Here is a 19,692-nt window from a genome sequence, read left to right as displayed (position 1 = left end):
GTCTACACACTGTTTCCACCCGAGGTGTCTATAAGCTGTTACACTGTTTTCACCTGAGGCGTGAAGATCTTGTTGTTGAACAGGAAGTGATGTCGGAACACCTTGATGATGAGGTCAAGCTCCCGCAGGTACTGGCGCTCCTCTGCAATCTCCAAGCGCACCAGGTCATCGTAGGTCAGCTCTCCCGACGATGACGGCTCCTCCGTACACTGAGACACCAGACCGATGTCCTCGTCCTGGTCAAACATGTCCATTAGGACCTGCAACAGAGACATCAGGTCAGACATGTCCATTAGGACCTGCAACAGAGACATCAGGTCAGACATGTCCATTAGGACCTGCAACAGAGACATCAGGTCAGACATGTCCATTAGGACCTGAGACAGAGACATCAGGTCAAACATGTCCATTAGGACCTGCAACAGAGACATCAGGTCAGACATGTCCATTAGGACCTGCAACAGAGACATCAGGTCAAACATGTCCATTAGGACCTGCAACAGAGACATGTCCAACACCTGGGACGGACACAGAGACAGGTTAGCAAGTCAACCAGGACCATAGAATATATCTACCGACTTTGGAGTGGATTGGCATTGAAGGTGAGCGAGAGATGCAAAAACACACACACACAGACAGAGACAGCTAGATGCAGACAGAAACGCAGATAGACACAGCTAGATGCAGACAGAGACAGCTAGATGCAGACAGAAACACAGACAGACACAGCTAGACGAAGACAGCTAGACGCAGACAGAGACAGCTAGACAGAGGCGGCCAGACGCAGACAGAGGCGGCCAGACGCAGACAGAGGCGGCCAGACGCAGACAGAGGCGGCCAGACGCAGACAGAGGCGGCCAGACGCAGACAGAGGCGGCCAGACGCAGACAGAGGCGGCCAGACGCAGACAGAAACAGCTAGACAGAGACAGCTAGACGCAGACAGAGGCAGAGACAGCCAGATGCAGACAGACAGACAGATGCAGACAGAGACAGCTAGACGCAGACAGAGACAGCTAGACAGAGACAGCTAGACGCAGACAGACAGATGGTATGGTATGTTTCCTACCTTGTCTGCACACATGGACACCTTGATGTCTTGCTGGCTGATCTCATAGTGTCTGATGTTACCAACGTAGTTTCCTGCTAGCTTCAGGATGTCAGCTGATATGTACTCTAGAACCGCCACGATGTAGAGGCAGACGTGGTAGTCTATCTTATAACCCAGCACCTCCTGTTGACGGGACAAACAGCGGGGGGTTAGAGGTAGGGAGGAGAGGAGGTAGGGGGGAGAGGAGAAAGAGGGGGTTTAGAGGTAGGGGGGAGAGGAGAGAGGGGGTTTAGAGGTAGGGGGGAGAGGAGAAAGAGGGGGTTTAGAGGTAGGGGGGAGAGGAGAGAGGGGGTTTAGAGGTAGGGGGGAGAGGAGAGAGGGGGTTTAGAGGTAGGGGGGAGAGGAGAGAGGGGGTTTAGAGGTAGTGGGAGAGGAGAGAGGGGGTTAGAGGTAGGGGGAGAGGAGAGAGGGGGTTTAGAGGTAGGGGGAGATTTTCTGGAGCTCCTAAATGTTGTGTGATGCCAGTGCTACCAATGACTTGTTTCTCATTTGAGCCCTGTTAAGGGGGGTATGTACCTTGAGTAGAGGGTGTATCTTATCCACAGGGAGCAGTAGGGGGTTCCTCCTCTTCCTCTTCTCGATGGCCGACTGGGCGTCAGCTATGGCCCATTTATCTATGGGGTGGGGGAAGGTCTTCTGGACACGCTCCTCCACGTCCTGTACAGAGCGCGGCTGAGCCACACACAGCATGTTGAGCAGCTGCAGGATCAGCTCTTCGATGTGCTGCAGAGCTCCCTCCTTGGCTGACAGGGTGGGATGCACCTGCAGCTGCACCTGGAAGAGACACAGAGGGACAACATGACAAACGTCAGAGACACAGGGGGACAACGGGATCTAATTCTCTCTCGGAGGAGGACCAGAGCCCTAGGACCATGCCTCAGGACTACCATGCCTCAGGACTACCTGGCCTGATGACTCCTTGCTGTCCCCAGTCCACCTGGCCGTGGTGCTGCTCCAGTTTCAACTGTTCTGCCTGTGGCTATGGAACCCTGACCTGTTCACCGGACGTGTTACCTGTCCCAGACCTGCTGTTTTCAACTCTCTAGAGACAGCAGGAGCGGTAGAGATACTCTTAATGATCGGCTATGAAAAGCCAACTGACATTTACTCCTGAGGTGCTGACTTGCTGCACCCTCGACAACTACTGTGATTATTATTATCTGACCATGTTCTGTTATAATCTCCGACCCGGCACAGCCAGAAGAGGACTGGCCACCCCTCATAGCCTGGTTCCTCTCCACCCGGCACAGGCAGAAGAGGACTGGCCACCCCTCATAGCCTGGTTCATCTCCACCCGGCACAGCCAGAAGAGGACTGGCCACCCCTCATAGCCTGGTTCCTCTCCACCCGGCACAGCCAGAAGAGGACTGGCCACCCCACATAGCCTGGTTCCTCTCCACCCGGCACAGCCAGAAGAGGACTGGCCACCCCACATAGCCTGGTTCCTCTCCACCCGGCACAGCCAGAAGAGGACTGGCCACCCCTCATAGCCTGGTTCCTCTCCACCTGGCACAGCCAGAAGAGGACTGACCACCCCACATAGCCTGATTCCTCTCCACCCGGCACAGGCAGAAGAGGACTGGCCACCCCACATAGCCTGGTTCCTCTCTAGGTTTCTTCCTAGGTTTTGGCCTTTCTAGGGAGTTTTTCCTAGCCGCCGTGCTTCTACACCTGCATTGCTTGCTGTTTGGGGGTTTTAGGCTGGGTTTCTGTACAGCACTTTGATTTGAGTTACGTCATTTTAAAAAAACATCCTTGTGATGTGAGGATTGTAATGGCGTAGTCCCGCCCCCATCAGTTCCTGTTACATAGCATGTCAGTGAATAAACAGAGTCAAGTCACTAGGCTACATCTCAGACACAACTAATGAAACTTCAACCTTGAGATGCCTAGAAGAGGGGCGTGTTTGTAGAGGGGGGCCTAGAAGAGGGGCGTGTTTGTAGAGAGGGGCCTAGAAGAGGGGTGTGTTTGTAGAGGGGCCTAGAAGAGGGGTGTGTTTGTAGAGAGGGGCCTAGAAGAGGGGTGTGTTTGTAGAGGGGCCTAGAAGATGGGTGTGTTTGTAGAAAGGGGCCTAGAAGAGGGGTGTGTTTGTAGAAAGGGGCCTAGAAGAGGGGTGTGTTGTAGAAAGAGGCCTAGAAGAGGGATGTGTTGTAGAAAGGGGCCTAGAAGAGGGGTGTGTTGTAGAAAGGGGCCTAGAAGAGGGGTGTGTTGTAGAAAGGGGCCTAGAAGAGGGGTGTGTTGTAGAAAGGGGCCTAGAAGAGGGGTGTGGTCTGCCAAGTGGATCTGTGGGTGGAAACAGACTCCATCTCAGTCTGGTCGTCAGGAGGTGGTGTGGCCCATCACTGGAATGCCGTCTACTCTGTACAAGATACTATTATGGGACTGGCAGTCTGCTAAACTGCTGTGAAGAGAGGGAGGGAGAGAGAAAAACAAGCACAAGGCTGTGGTGTTCACATGGTAGTGATGGAATTACCCTGGCTGGTAAATAATAAATCCAGCTCTGATGACAAAACATGGCCCCCAGGCCCAGCAAGAGGAATGTGTGGCTGACTGACCAACACTGCACCATAGATTCTGTTGGTCTGGGTGATAGTGACAGACAGGGCTCTATTAGATTCTGCCGGTCTGGGTGATAGTGACAGACAGGGCTCTATTAGATTCTGCCGGTCTGGGTGATAGTGACAGACAGGGCTCTATTAGATTCTGCCGGTCTGGGTGATAGTGACAGACAGGGCTCTATTAGATTCTGCCGGTCTGGGTGATAGTGACAGACAGGGCTCTATTAGATTCTGCCGGTCTGGGTGATAGTGACAGACAGGGCTCTATTATATTCTGCCGGTCTGGGTGATAGTGACAGACAGGGTTCTATTAGATTCTGCTGGTCTGGGTGATAGTGACAGACAGGGTTCTATTAGATTCTGCTGGTCTGGGTGATAAAAAAAACAACATTCATTAACCCATAGATCTTCACAGACAATTGAATGAGTTAATCTATTTAAGTTACCAGAAATGTTTCATTGCTCCATACACTACTATAGTACCGTTTCTTCTTGGAATACAAACAATCCTCTTTGCTTACGGTCACATTGTGCTCATCTGTTTAACCAAAGTCCAGAGAGACTAAATGGAAACTAAAGCCAAACCTAAAATGGAACATGAAAATAGAAAAATAAAAAAATCATCTTCGCCTCAGATTCCACACGACACCATGCATTGTTAGGATTCTGAGTCACCACACAGAGAGACAGGAAGTACGGGGGGTTTTCCTTTCCTAAGCCTGGCTCCATTCACAAAACCCTACTGGTCCGTTTGTTAGTTTCATCAGCCAACAAGTGCATTCGGAAACTTTTCAAACCCCTTCACTTTTTCCACATTGTTACGTTACAGCCTTGTTCTAAAATATGATTAAATTGTTATTTTTCCCCCTCAACCTACACACACAGTACCCCATAATCACCAAGCAAAAAGAGGTTTAGAAATGTTTGCAAATGTATTAAAAATAAAACTGAAATATTACATTTACATAAGTATTCAGACCTTTTACTCAGTACTTTGTTGAAGCACCTTTGGCAGCCTTGAGTCTTCTTGGGTGTGACGATACAAGCTTGGCACACCTGTATTTGGGGAGTTTCTCTGCAGATCCTCTCAAGCTCTGTCAGGTTGGATGGGGAACGTCGCTGCGCAGCTATTTTCAGGTCTCTCCAGAGATGTTGGATCAGGTTCAAGCCCGGGCTCTTGCTGGGCCACTCAAGGACATTCAGAGACGTGTCCCGAAGCCACTCTTGCTTTGTCTTGGCTGTGTGCTTAAGGTCATTGCCCTGTTGGAAGGTGAACCTTCACCCCCAGTCTGAGGTCCTGAGTGCTCTGGAGCAGGTTTTCAACTACAGAGAGATCCTTGATTTCTCCGTTCATCTTTCTCTCCGTTCATCTTTCTCTCGATCCTGACTAGTCTCCCAGTCCCTGAAAAACATCCCCACAGCATGATACTGCCACCACCATGCTTCACCGTAGGGATGGTGCCTGGTTTCCTCTAGACGTGACGCTTGGCATTCAAGCCAGAATTCAATTTCAGTGTCATCAGACCAGAGAATCTTGTTTCTCATGGTCTGAGAGTCTTTAGATGCCTTTTGGCAAACCAAGCGGGTTGTCATGTGCCTTTTTACTGACAGGTGTGCTCCTTTCCAAATCATGTCCCACTAATTTAATGTAACACTGGTGGACTCCAATCAAGTTGTAGAAACATCCTAGGATCAATGGAAACAGGATGCACCTGAGCTCAATTTCAAATCTCAATTTCAGGTCTGATACTTATGTAAGGTATTTTTTATTTTTTTTATACATTTGCAAACATTTCTAAAAAAAACAACATGTTTTCGCTTTGTCATTATAGAGTATTGTGTGAAGATTGATGAGGATTTTATTTTTTAAATACATTTTAGAATAAGGCTGTAGTGTAACAAAATGTGGAGGAAGTCAGAAGGGGTCTGAATACTTTCCGAACGCACTGTGTACTATACTACCATAAAAGGCTACCCTCTTTATTTACTTCTATTAGCAAGAGACATCCCTGGGTCGTCAACGCCTTACCACTGTGCCCATCCCTGGGTCGTCAACACCGTACCACTGTGCCCATCCCTGGGTCGTCAACACCGTACCACTGTGCCCATCCCTGGGTCGTCAACACCGTACCACTGTGCCCATCCCTGGGTCGTCAACACCGTACCACTGTGCCCATCCCTGGGTCATCAACACCGTACCACTGTGCCCATCCCTGGGTCGTCAACACCTTACCACTGTGCCCATCCCTGGGTCGTCAACACCTTACCACTCTGCCCATCCCTGGGTCGTTGACACCTTACCACTGTGCCCATCCCTGGGTCGTCGACACCGTACCACTGTGCCCATCCCTGGGTCGTTGACACCTTACCACCGTACCCATCCCTAGGTCGACAACACCTTACCACTGTGCCCATCCCTGGGTCGTCGACACCGTACCACTGTGCCCATCCCTGGGTCGTCAACACCTTACCACTGTGCCCATCCCTGGGTCGTCAACACCGTACCACTGTGCCCATCCCTGGGTCGTTGACACCGTACCACTGTGCCCATGTAATCTGATCCAAATGTAGAACATATATGTGGGCACTTTGACCTGATCATAAAGCAACTAAGCGGAAAAGTCAAGCCCCTAAAACAGAGCTATAAAATGTCAGGGAGATTACATTGAAATGACGTTGAACCGACATGGAATTTACTTTGAATTGACATCTGTGTCCAGTTGGGTGGCTTTATTGAGGTGAAAAATTAGACAGGAAATAGAAACTGGAGTAGCTATATAGTGTAATAGTAATGGTAATGTATAGTCAGTTCAGTTGTCAAAATCAAATGTTATGTCACATGCGCCAAATACAACAAGGGTAGACCTTACAGTGAAATGCTTACTTAGAAGCCCTTAACTTCACTAGAGTAGGGGGCAGCAATCGGAATTTTGGATGAAAAGTGTGCCCAAATTAAACTGCCTGCTACTCAGGCCCAGAAGACAGGATATGCATATAATTGGTAGATTTGGATAGAAAACACTAAAGTTTCCAAAACTGTTAAAATAATGTCTGTGTTTTACTGTGACTAGGTGCTGACCTAACATAATCGCATGGTGTGCTTTCTCAGTAAAGCCTTTTTGAAAATCGGACACTGTGGCTGGATTTACAAAAAAATGGTGTAAAATACATCGATGTTTGAGGAATTTTAATTATGGGATTTCTGTTGTTTTGAATTTGACGCCCTGCAGTTTCACTGGCTGTTGACGAGGTGAGACGCTACCGTCCCACATAGCATACAGTAGTAGTGGTAGTAGCAGCGGATGTGGTAGACGTAGTAGCAGTAGTAGAGTAGCGGTAGCATCAGTAGTAGTAGCAGCGGTGGTAGTAGTAGTAGCAGAGCTAGCATCAGTAGTAGTAGTAGCATCAGTAGTAGTAGCAGCGGTAGCATCAGTAGTAGTAGCAGTGGTAGCATCAGTAGTAGTAGTAGCAGCAGCAGAGGTAGCATCAGTAGTAGCGGCAGCATCAGTAGTAGCAACAGAGGTAGCATCAGTAGCAGTAGCAGCATCAGTAGTAGTAGCATCAGTAGTAGTAGCAGCGGTAGCATCAGTAGTAGTAGCAGCGGTGGTAGTAGTAGTAGCAGAGCTAGCATCAGTAGTAGTAGTAGCATCAGTAGTAGTAGCAGCGGTAGCATCAGTAGTAGTAGCAGTGGTAGCATCAGTAGTAGTAGTAGCAGCAGCAGAGGTAGCATCAGTAGTAGCGGCAGCATCAGTAGCAGCAGAGGTAGCATCAGTAGTAGTAGCAGCAGTAGCAGAGGCAGCATCAGTAGTAGTGGCAGCAGCAGTAGTAGTGGCAGTAGTAGCATGGTTAGCAGTAGTGAAAGTAGTAGTAATAGTGGCAGTAGTAGCATGGTTAGCAGTAGTGAAAGTAGTAGTAGTAGCACTAGTAGTAGCACTAGCAGTATTAGTAGTAGCACTAGCAGTACTAGTAGTAGCACTAGCAGTACTAGTGGTAGCACTAGCAGGGGGGGGGGGGGGTAATAGCGTCACTGTTAATAGCTTCATGACTGACATTTTCACCGGCGATATCAGCCCCATGAGCATGCAGAGTTCGACAGCACAGTGGGTCGTCGAGGACTCCGTACTGAGGAAAGCCGTATTTCATGCTCAACAATGTGCTGGTTGTCGTACCGCTGCTGCCATTTCAATGGCATTTGAGAACACATTTGAAACACGAACACACTAAGTCGCTCCATTCGAACAACTGACTGGAGAAATAAGCTCATCAACTGTGTCTGCAGCAGACGTGATACCCTCTGTCATGGCATTGAAACTAGAGGTCGACCGATTAATCGGAATGGCCGATTAATTAGGGCCGATTTCAAGTTTTCATAACAATCGGAAATCTGTATTTTTGGACACCGATTTTGCCTATTTAATAATTTTTTTTAATATATTTTTTTACACCTTTATTTAATCTTTATTTAACTAGGCAAGTCAGTTAAGAACACATTCTTATTTTCAATGACGGCCTAGGAACGGTGGGTTAACTGCCTCTTTCAGAACGACAGATTTTCACCTTGTCAGCTCGGGGGATCCAATCTTACAGTTAACTATTCCAACGCAATAACGACCTGCCTCTCTCTCGTTGCACTCCACAAGGAGACTGCCTGTTATGCGAATGCAGTAAGCCAAGGTAAGTTGCTAGCTTGATTTAAACGTATCTTATAAAAAACAATAAATCATAGTCACTAGTTAACTACACATGGTTGATATTACTAGATATTATCTAGCGTGTCCTGCGTTGCATATAATCTGACTAAGCATACAAGTATCTAAGTATCTGACTGAGCGTTGGTAGGCAGAAGCAGGCGCGTAAACATTCATTCAAACAGCACGTGCGTTTCATGCGTTTTGTCAGCAGCTCTTCGTTGTGCGTCAAGCATTGCGCTGTTTATGACTCCAAGCCTATCAACTCCCGAGATGAGGCTGGTATAACCGAAGTGAAATGGCTGGCTAGTTAGCGTGCGCTAATAGCGTTTCAAACGTCACTCGCTCTGAGCCTGTGGTTGTTTCCCTTGCTCTGCATGGGTAACGCTGCTTCGAGTGTGGCTGTTGTTGATGTGTTCCTGGTTCGAGCCCAGGTAGGAGCGAGGAGAGGGACGGAAGCTATACTGTTACACTGGCATTACTAAAGTGCCTATAAGAACATCCAATAGTCAAAGGTTAATGAAATACAAATGGTACAGAGGGAAATAGTCCTATAATAACTACAACCTAAAACTTCTTACCTGGGAATATTGAAGACTCATGTTAAAAGGAACCACCAGCTTTCATATGTTCTCATGTTCTGAGCAAGGAACTTAAACGTTAGCTTTCTTACATGGCACATATTGCACTTTTACTTTCTTCTCCAACACTTTGTTTTTGCATTATTTAAACCAAATTGAACAGGTTTCATTATTCATGAGGCTAAATTTATGTATTATATTAAGTTAAAAGTCTTCATTCAGTATTGTTGTAAATTGTCATTATTACAAATAAATAAAATAAAAATATATATATTTTTAAAATCGGCCGATTAATCGGTATCGGCCTTTTCTGGTCCTCCAATAAATCGGTATCGGCGTTGAAAAATCATAAATCGGTCGACCTCTAATTGAAACACCCGCTCAACAAAACTGCCGACACAGGCTGTGAACAAGCCATTTGGTGGCACTCTCTTTACTGTGTCACCACCATGCTCGATGCTATGTACAAGGACCGCAACATCGATGCAGACAAGAAACAGGGTTTACGTGAAATGTTACACACAGCTGGACAACATGGAAACGGACACAATGACAGTGCGCACCGAGGAAGAGGCCACGGACAGACACCATGGAAACGGACACAATGACAGTGCGCACCGAGGAAGAGAGGCCACGGACAGACATGGCTGGACAACATGGAAACGGACACAGTGACAGTGCGCACCGAGGAAGAGGCCACGGACAGACACCATGGAAACGGACACAATGACAGTGCGCACCGAGGAAGAGGCCACGGACAGACACCATGGAAACGGACACAATAACCGTGCGCACCGAGGAAGAGAGGCCACGGACAGACATGGCTGGACAACATGGAAACGGACACAGTGACAGTGCGCACCGAGGAAGAGGCCACGGACAGACACCATGGAAACGGACACAATGACAGTGCGCACCGAGGAAGAGGCCACGGATAGACACCATGGAAACGGACACAATGACAGTGCGCACCGAGGAAGAGGCCACGGATAGACACCATGGAAACGGACACAATGACAGTGCGCACCGAGGAAGAGGCCACGGATAGACACCATGGAAACGGACACAATGACAGTGCGCACCGAGGAAGAGGCCACGGATAGACAGGACTGGACAACATAGAAACGGACACAGTGACAGTGCGCACCGAGGAAGAGGCCACGGATAGACACCATGGAAACGGACACAGTGACATTGCGCACCGAGGAAGAGAGGCCACGGATAGACAGGACAACATGGAAACAGACACAGTGACAGTGCGCACCGAGGAAGAGGCCACGGATAGACAGAGCTGAAACTTCACAGCTTGACATGTATGATGAAATTCTGGTTGAGAATTAAATAACTGAGCAACGAAACAGCACAGCAAGAAAGTGAAAGAACAAGGTTTTGAAGATGTTTTACTGGTAATGGGCACATACGGAAATGCCAACAAAATAACTTTTTGGTCCGTGTGGTGTGTGTGTAACCTTAAAATCAAGTCAGTTGAGATTATTTACAATGACGGCCTACCCCGGACGACGCTGGCCCAATTGTATGCCGCCCTATGGGACTCCCAAACACGGTCGGATTCGATACAGCCTGGATTCGAACCAGGGACTGTAGTGACGCCTCTTGCACTGAGATGCAGTGCCTTAGACTGCTGTGTCCGTGTGTGTGGGTGTGTGTGTAACTATATAAACTGTACTAGAATGCTTAAAAAGGCCGCTAAAATTTTAAATATCGGTTACCGTTTTTTTTGGCAAGGAAACTATTGAATATCGGTATCAGCCAAAAATGTCATATCGAAGCATCACTAAGCCCTACTGTTGACCAATCACAGACAAAGGGGTGTAGACTTCAGCTAGGAACATTGGCTTGCCTCAAGAAAAAAAAAAAATGTGTGCACGAACAGCCGAAAAAAAACCTTGTCGAAGACCAAAACATTGTCATAATATATGCACCAACTGTTTCCAACAGGAAGCATGCAGGTGCCTTAAAACTATTTCCTCTTCCTGCCCAGTCAGTGAAGCCCCTCAGGACAGCTGTTAAAGATAGAGAGTGAGTCACAGTTAGGAGAGGTTTGTTATGGTTTTGACTATGTCAGTCAGTCTCCCCCTCTCTCTCTCTGTGTGTGTGTGTGACAGGTATCCACGCAGGACAGTGAAACAAACACCAAAACTTCACCCACCACATTTCTTCACCTGTGAGGGTCCGGTTCATTAGGGCATGCAACAGAAATCGCTTCTTTTAAACATTTTGCAACCAATAAGAGCTTTTTTGTAGTCTTTTCCTGTTTTTAGTTCATTTTTCTTCTGTTTGGTGTCTTAACAAACACCAGCCAGATTCACACCCTCCCCGAGATCATTCACACACAGCTTTGTGGAAAAAGGATGGTGCAGTTGTATTGGCTCATTTCCTTGTCGAACGTATCAGCTTTACAATCAGAAGCAGTTGGTTAACCAATCGGATGATTAGCATCGACAGCAACTGTTACAAAACTGTTACAGGAATCTAACGTGCGCTGCTGACAAGGACAAAGCGGTACCACTTCAGTCTAGACATGTCCCCCATGTCCCTCTCAAATCAGAAGTGACTCAAAACACAAAAGTCACATCAGGGCCATGAGCCTCTATACATGGTCAGATATGTAGCTGTGGCAGGCACACAGACAGGCAGGCACACACACAGACAGGCAGGCAGGCAAACAGGCAGGCACACACACAGACAGGCAGGCAGGCAAACAGGCAGGCACACACAGACAGGCAGGCAGGCACACACATACAGACAAGTACTAGAAGGGTGAACCTAATAAATTGGCAAGTGAGATATAAGTTTAAAACACGACAGAGAGCATGTGGTTTACTCAGCCGGTATACAAGTCCGTATGGGTCACAGGTTTAAACCAGAGAGAAACCAGCTCAACCCAGTGACAGACAGAGACCTGGGAACAGAGACCGAAAAGAAGTGCGAGCGATATCGTGAAAGAGATACATCGGCCACAGGGATACAGACTGCACACGTCCTCTTGGCTAAAATTGTTTGCCTCGTAAGCTTCAATTGGGTTTGTGAAAATCAAGTTGTCTATTTAGAGAAGGGGAAACCCACTACTCTACTCCGCGACAGCTGCAGCTCGGTCAGGACCAGATAAATACCCTGGACCAGGGCTCTCCAACCCTGTTCCTGGAGAGCTACCCTCCTGTAGGTTTAAACCAGGGCTCTACAACCCTGTTCCTGGAGAGATACCCTCCTGTAGATGTACGCCAACCCTAATATAGCACACCTGATTAATAAGCTGAACCAGGTTAGTTACACCTGGGGTTGGAACGAAAACCTATAGGCGTGGAGAGTCCTGCCATGGACTAAAATATGATGAAGACATGAATAAAAATGGTCGCCAAAATATGAAGTGTACTGACAGTTTGGCTGTGTCTTATTGGATTGGAATTGGGAGGGGGGGGATTTGAGCTAGGCTAAACCTGAAAGTGCATTGGCTGCTTTGGCTTGATCTCTACAGTGGACCTGGTTGGTTACTACTGTAGGAGGTTTGGCAAACCAATAGCCTAGTCACATTAGTGATTAATTAAACTGTCATGTCAATCGCTAAGCAATGTGTTGACAGTACTATGCTGCTAATCACGTAGAGAGATACTACCTCAAAACAAGACAATGGAAAGAATCAATTTGAGCCAAACCTTTGACTTCAGAAACACAAGACAAAAAAACTTGGCCTCTGTGCTGCTTTTGCCAAGTAATGCATATTGTAGCTAATGCATATTGTTATGGGCTAAGGGATAGATATATGGTTTGTGACAACATTTTCCACAAGGCAAATGCGTGGTAGTAACTGAGTGTCAAGGAGCCATCCCTCATTTCTGTTTGGCTCTGATCTCAACTAGGGCTAGAGGTCAATGACGCTCTCTCGTTTTCACTTTTAGGCCTGCATCTGTATTGAGGGCGATGTGTTCCAAAACAAGAGAGGAAAACATGATCTTGTTGATAACAAGGGAGGTACCAATATCAGGGCTAGGTTCATTACGTTTACCTTTAAAACAAACGGAAGCAAACAGAGCAAACGAAACGGGGAGGAACTACCCGAATTTGTCCAATAGAAACTCTCGTTTTCGTTAAATATTTTTCCGTTTGGAGTAAACGGTTTGTTGCAAAACGTTTTACAACAGAATAGGAGTAATGAACACACACCGGATTCTGCATGCAACATGTTGACACTGACTCTGAGCCAAGTTGCAAGTTGTATATTGTTGGCCTGCAGTATATTTCACAGTGTGCATTTTGGGAGCATAAATCAAAATAAAGATAAGTCAGTAGCTACTCCATCACCTCGCCAATTAACAACCACGTTTGAGATGTGTTGATAGTTAAAGTTGATTAAGAAAAATTAGTTTTACCTTTCGCAACGCTTGCACGAAGAGGCCTCGCCATTTGTGACTGTTCTCGTCACTTGAAAAGTCGTATATTTGCTGCGGCTGCATGGCTCCTTACGTTGCCGTGATCCGGACCGTCAGCATCGGCCCCGGCTTGTCCTGGTGGGGGTCGGTCAGTCCAGGCACGGTGGAAAAGTCAGCTAGCTAGCTACACCATACACCTAGTCGAGTAAGGTAATGTTAACTATTTAGAAATTAAAAACAAACAAAAAAATGTATATATATATTACCGTTAGCTAACGTTATTGGTAAGTTAACACAGTTAAGTGAAAAGCCTACAGGCTAACATTAGTTAGCTAGAAAGTGGTTGTCAGATTTGACACAAGAAAAAAAGTGTTACTGTAGTTCGCTAACTGGCTAGCAACTCCAACCGTTAAATGGTCTCATTTACTAGCCAGGATGCTATCTGAGCTAGCTGATTAGCTACCGTTAGCTAGCTCTATGCTATCTGAACTAGCTGATTAGCTACCGTTAGCTAGCTCTATGCTCTCTGAGCTAGCTGATTAGCTACCGTTAGCTAGCTCGAGTTAGTTAAAACAAGCTATTTAAAAAAACAAGTTCGTCAGCTAGCTACGCCAACTGGCTATCTGAGCTAGCTGATTAGCTACCGTTAGCTAGCTCGAGCGCTATTTAAAAAACAAGTTCGTCAGCTAGCTACGCTAACTGGCTAGCTCTATGCTATCTGAGCTAGCTAGCTACCAAAAATAAACATATAGCTAGCCAGCTAGCTACATATTTCAGTTAGATGTCATGACTAAACGTATAGCTAGTATGACTATTGTAACTTTTTAAAAAGTTTGATAGCTATTATTACGGTAGCTAGAGACTGACAACACATCTGTATGTAAAAAGCTGCCTCTATCATGGCCTTGGTGGTGCACTTCGAGTTGCGTTGTGGCACAAGACTCTTCATTCAATTCCAAAGATGAGAGACTTCTTGTTAGTTTATAACACGTCATTTTTCACGCGTTGGTTATTCTCGCAGACGCAGAACAATCCCACTTGAATAGTCCGATGCATGTTTAGCCAGTGTCCAGCGATACAAGAAGCGCTTGTTGATGTGTGGTAATCGTTGAATCTCGGCCCTTCACTTGGCGTCCTGCGTAGACAGTTAGTGCGTTTGCGTAAAAGCACAGGGAGGTATCGCCTCTTTTGTCCAGTGAAAGTGTGGGACCACAAGTTTGCACCTCATCTTATGGGGCTTCGATCAAAAGAAATAGGATACCTAGGTTATTAAAGTCAAATTTACAGTTTGAATAGCTTATAAAAAATCAATGACTGTCTCAGATTTTTTGCCTTCCTAAATCACTCGGCAACTAAATCTACATTTGTTCCACTCCATTGGGAACATATTCAAAATGTATACTTCTTCGATGGGGTTTAACAGCGGTTGGCATCGAATGTTAATGGTGCATTATCGCCACCAGTTGGACGGGGTATAGAATAAAAAAAATACATTGCGGGAAACGGCATCATTCAAAATTAAACACATCAAATAAACAAAACCAATCCCACTGCTTCAATCACTGTCCACTCCAAAACACATCTGTACACAGGCTCAGGGGCATGTGATGGCGGAACATTCACTTGACATGATTTCTTGCACGGACTCGGCTGTGAAATCACGAAGACCCCCAAAAACGTTAATCTGTGTTCATAACGATTGCATTTATCTTATCCCCTCGATCACACCGACAGTGTTTTTTGCATTTAGGTACACCAGAAGTACTTTCATTTACGCTGCGGTTTGCCTTGCAGCGTTGCGTCGCAGAGTATTCTATGTGGTGCGCTGAGTTGGGTAGGTTACTTTCTAAATGTAATCGGTTACTAGTTACCGGTCCACAATTGTAATGAGTAAAGTAACCTTTGGATTACCCCAGACTCAGTAACGTAATCTGATTACATTCATTTACTTTTAGGTTACTTTCACCTTAAGCGGCATTAGAAGAAGACGAACATGTCCAATTGAATGACATCTATTGCAGGATAAATCAATGTTAAAGTTTACATAGCTGGTCATATATGGATGTTCATTTTAACTTTATTGGTTGGTTATGTAGGCTTCTTCTAACCCATTGCTTTCTACTACATATATAATAATACGCTTAAATTATAACTTTACATTAAAAACTTAAGTATTCAGCAGTGTAGGCGGTAGTGTAGCCTAGTGGTTAGAGCGTTGGACTAGTAACCAAAAGGTTGCAAGTTCTGCCCTTGAACAAGGCAGTTAACCCACTGTTCCTAGGCCGTCATTGAAAATAAGAATATGTTATTAACTGACCTGCCTAGTTAGATAAAGGTCAAATAAAAATAAATACCAGAATTCAAGTAATTCCAATAAATGGCATACCCCTTGATCTTCAAGAATTGGAAATATGGAAGTACAGATTAGCCAAATTGTTTTGCCTGACCATAACTCTAAAACTCAAATCAAATAACATGTTATTGGTCACATACACATGGTTAGCAGAGTTCATCTGAGTGTAGCGAAATGCTTCTGGTAATATCTAACAAGTAATCTAACAAATTCACTACCTTATACACACACAATGTAAGGCGATGGAATAAGAATATGTACATATTAAATATATAGATGCGCAATGGCCGTGCGGCATAGGCAAGATGCACTAGACGGTAGAAAATACAGTATATACAGTTGAAGTCTGAAGTTTACATACACTTAGTTTGGAGTCATTAAAACTAGTTTTTCAATCACTCCACAAATTTCTTGTTAACAAACTATAGTTTTGACAAGTCGGTTAGGACATCTACTTTTTCCAGCAATTGTTTACAGACAGATTATTTCACTTATAATTCACTGTATGACAATTCCAGTGGGTCAGAAGTTTACATACACTAAGTTGACTGTGCCTTTAAACAGCTTGGAACATTTCAGAAAATCATGCTTCTGAAGCTTCTAATTCACATAATTTGTTTTAAATTCACATAATTTGTTGGTGTCTGTCTGTAGAGACAGACAACAACATTACATACTACTGTAGAGACAGACAACAACATTACATTCTACTGTAGAGACAGACAACAACATTACATACTACTGTAGAGACAGACACCAACATTACAATACTACTGTAGAGACAGACACCAACATTACATACTACTGTAGAGACAGACACCAACATTGCCATACTACTGTAGAGACAGACACCAACATTACATACTACTGTAGAGACAGACACCACAACATATTACTGTAGAGACAGACACCAGCATTACATACTACTGTAGAGACAGACACCAACATTACAATACTACTGTAGAGACAGACACCAACATTACAATACTACTGTAGAGACAGACACCAACATTACATACTACTGTAGAGACAGACACCAGCATTACCATACTACTGTAGAGACAGACACCAACATTACATACTACTAAGGAGACAGACACCAGCATTACATACTACTGTAGAGACAGACACCAACATTACAATACAGATTACCCTGGAGAGAAAGACTACGGAGGGTCTAGTACCTAACATAATACAATGGGGCAAAAAAGTATTTAGTCAGCCACCAATTGTGCAAGTTCTCCCACTTAAACAGATGAGAGAGGCCTGTAATGTTCATCATGACAGACAAAATTAGAAACCTTGAAATCCAGAAAATCACATTGTAGGATTTTTAATGAATTTATTTGCATATTATGGTGGAAAATAAGTATTTGGTCACCTACAAACAAGCAAGATTTCTGTCTCTCACATACCTGTAACTTCTTCTTTAAGAGGCTCTGTTCTCCACTCGTTACCTGTATTAATGGCACCTGTTTGAACTTATCAGTATAAAAGACACCTGTCCACAACCTCAAACAGTCACACTCCAAACTCCACTATGGCCAAGACCAAAGAGCTGTCAAAGGACACCAGAAACAAAATTGTAGACCTGCACCAGGCTGGGAAGACTGAATCTGCAATAGGTAAGCAGCTTGGTTTGAAGAAATCAACTGTGGGAGCAATTATTAGGAAATGGAAGACATACAAGACCACTGATAATCTCCCTCGATCTGGGGCTCCACGCAAGATCTCACCCCGTGGGGTCAAAATGATCACAAGAACGGTGAGCAAAAATCCCAGAACCACACGGGGGGGACCTAGTGAATGACCTGCAGAGAGCTGGGACCAAAGTAACAAAGCCTACCATCAGTAACACACTACGCCGCCAGGGACTCAAATCCTGCAGTGCCAGACGTGTCCCCCTGCCTAAGCTAGTACATGTCCAGGCCCGTCTGAAGTTTGCTAGAGAGCATTTGGATGATCCAGAAGAAGATTGGGAGAATGTCATATGGTCAGAGGAAACCAAAATATAACTTTTTGGTAAAAACTCAACTCGTCGTGTTTGGAGGACAAAGAATGCTGAGTTGCATCCAAAGAACACCATACCTACTGTGAAGCATGGGGGTGGAAACATCATGCTTTGGGGCTGCTTTTCTGCAAAGGGACCAGGACGACTGATCCGTGTAAAGGAAAGAATGAAGGGGGCCATGTATCGTGAGATTTTGAGTGAAAACCTCCTTCCATCAGCAAGGGCATTGAAGATGAAACGTGGCTGGGTCTTTCAGCATGACAATGATCCCAAACACACCGCCCGGGCAACGAAGGAGTGGCTTCGTAAGAAGCATTTCAAGGTCTTGGAGTGGCCTAGCCAGTCTCCAGATCTCAACCCCATAGAAAATCTTTGGAGGGAGTTGAAAGTCCGTGTTGCCCAGCAACAGCCCCAAAACATCACTGCTCTAGAGGAGATCTGCATGGAGGAATGGGCCAAAATACCAGCAACAGTGTGTGAAAACCTTGTGAAGACTTACAGAAAACGTTTGACCTCTGTCATTGCCAACAAAGGGTATATAACAAAGTATTGAGATAAACTTTTGTTATTGACCAAATAATTATTTTCCACTATCATTTGCAAATAAATTCATTAAAAATCCTACAGTGATTCTCTGGATTTTTTTTCTCATTTTGTCTGTCATAGTTCAAGTGTACCTATGATGAAAATTACAGGCCTCTCTCATATTTTTAAGTGGGAGAACTTGCACAATTGGTGGCTGACTAAATACTTTTTTGCCCCACTGTATATATACATAATTTATAAATCCAAAAATAGATTTAGCAACTACAGATTGGAAAAAAATGGATGTAGCAAGTGTGCTAGTTTGAGCATGTGTCCATTATGCCTATGGATTTATTTATTTGTTATTGATCAACATGAATTAGATTGAGCAATAAAAAGCCCCACTTTTATTCCATAGGCTGGGATCCACACTATGCAGCTGTTATTCCATGGGCTGGGACCCTCACTATGCAGCTGTTATTCTATAGGCTGGGATCCACACTATGCAGCTGTTATTCTATAGGCTGGGATCCACACTATGCAGCTGTTATTCCATGGGCTGGGACCCTCACTATGCAGCTGTTATTCTATAGGCTGGGATCCACACTATGCAGCTGTTATTCTATAGGCTGGGATCCACACAATGTAGCTGTTATTCTATAGGCTGGGATCCACACTATGCAGCTGTTATTCCATAGGCTGGGATCCACACTATGCAGCTGTTATTCTATAGGCTGGGATCCACACTATGCAGCTGTTATTCTATAGGCTGGGATCCACACTATACAGCTGTTATTCTATAGGCTGGGATCCACACTATACAGCTGTTATTCTATAGGCTGGGATCCACACTATGCAGCTGTTATTCTATAGGCTGGGATCCACACTATGCAGCTGTTATTCTATAGGCTGGGATCCACACTGTGCAGCTGATATTCTATAGGCTGGGATCCACACTATGCAGCTGTTATTCTATAGGCTGGGATCCACACTGTGCAGCTGATATTCTATAGGCTGGGATCCACACTGTGCAGCTGATATTCTATAGGCTGGGATCCACACTATACAGCTGTTATTCTATAGGCTGGGATCCACACTATGCAGCTGTTATTCTATAGGCTGGGATCCACACTATGCAGCTGTTATTCTATAGGCTGGGATCCACACTGTGCAGCTGATATTCTATAGGCTGGGATCCACACTGTGCAGCTGTTATTCTATAGGCTGGGATCCACACTAGAGCACATCTTTCACTGGCTGTCCACTGGTTTAAAAAACAATGATTGATAGGCAGCTTAAACTTCTTGAATTCAACCATTCAAATACACATTTAGATTTGTGAACAGCCATCCACAACCACAACCCGCGCAAATAGCTAAATGAGAGAGCACCAGTGTGATTTACATCAATGTGCTATGGAGATATCAATCATAGGTTATATCCGTATCGTCGTAGACTACACCACTGCTGTTATCCTT

At 45.3% G+C, this 19,692-nt stretch overlaps 1 protein-coding gene across 2 annotated transcripts in view; it reads right to left on the bottom strand.

The window, feature by feature from the left end:
• The window catches only part of LOC139383407 (son of sevenless homolog 2-like), a 67,170-nt gene extending 52,688 nt beyond the window's left edge, over nt 1–14,482 (bottom strand). Inside the window, exons 1-5 of one of the 2 annotated variants that reach the window (XM_071127947.1) lie at nt 14,176–14,482; nt 13,326–13,522; nt 1,627–1,884; nt 1,069–1,233; nt 54–260 (exon numbers count right to left, since the gene is read on the bottom strand). In XM_071127947.1, the coding sequence (XP_070984048.1) occupies nt 54–260; nt 1,069–1,233; nt 1,627–1,884; nt 13,326–13,409 (714 nt within the window). In that variant the 5' untranslated portion in view covers nt 13,410–13,522; nt 14,176–14,482. Of the gene's footprint in view, nt 1–53; nt 261–1,068; nt 1,234–1,626; nt 1,885–13,325 lie in introns of both variants that reach the window. The other variant, XM_071127946.1, reaches the window with a different exon arrangement.
• Between the last annotated feature and the right edge of the window lie 5,210 nt (nt 14,483–19,692).

Source organism: Oncorhynchus clarkii, chromosome 25, assembly GCF_045791955.1.
Source record: "Oncorhynchus clarkii lewisi isolate Uvic-CL-2024 chromosome 25, UVic_Ocla_1.0, whole genome shotgun sequence".
NCBI lineage: Eukaryota > Metazoa > Chordata > Actinopteri > Salmoniformes > Salmonidae > Oncorhynchus > Oncorhynchus clarkii.
Note: the sequence above shows the minus strand (reverse complement) of the source record. Positions and strands in the feature narration are given on the sequence as shown.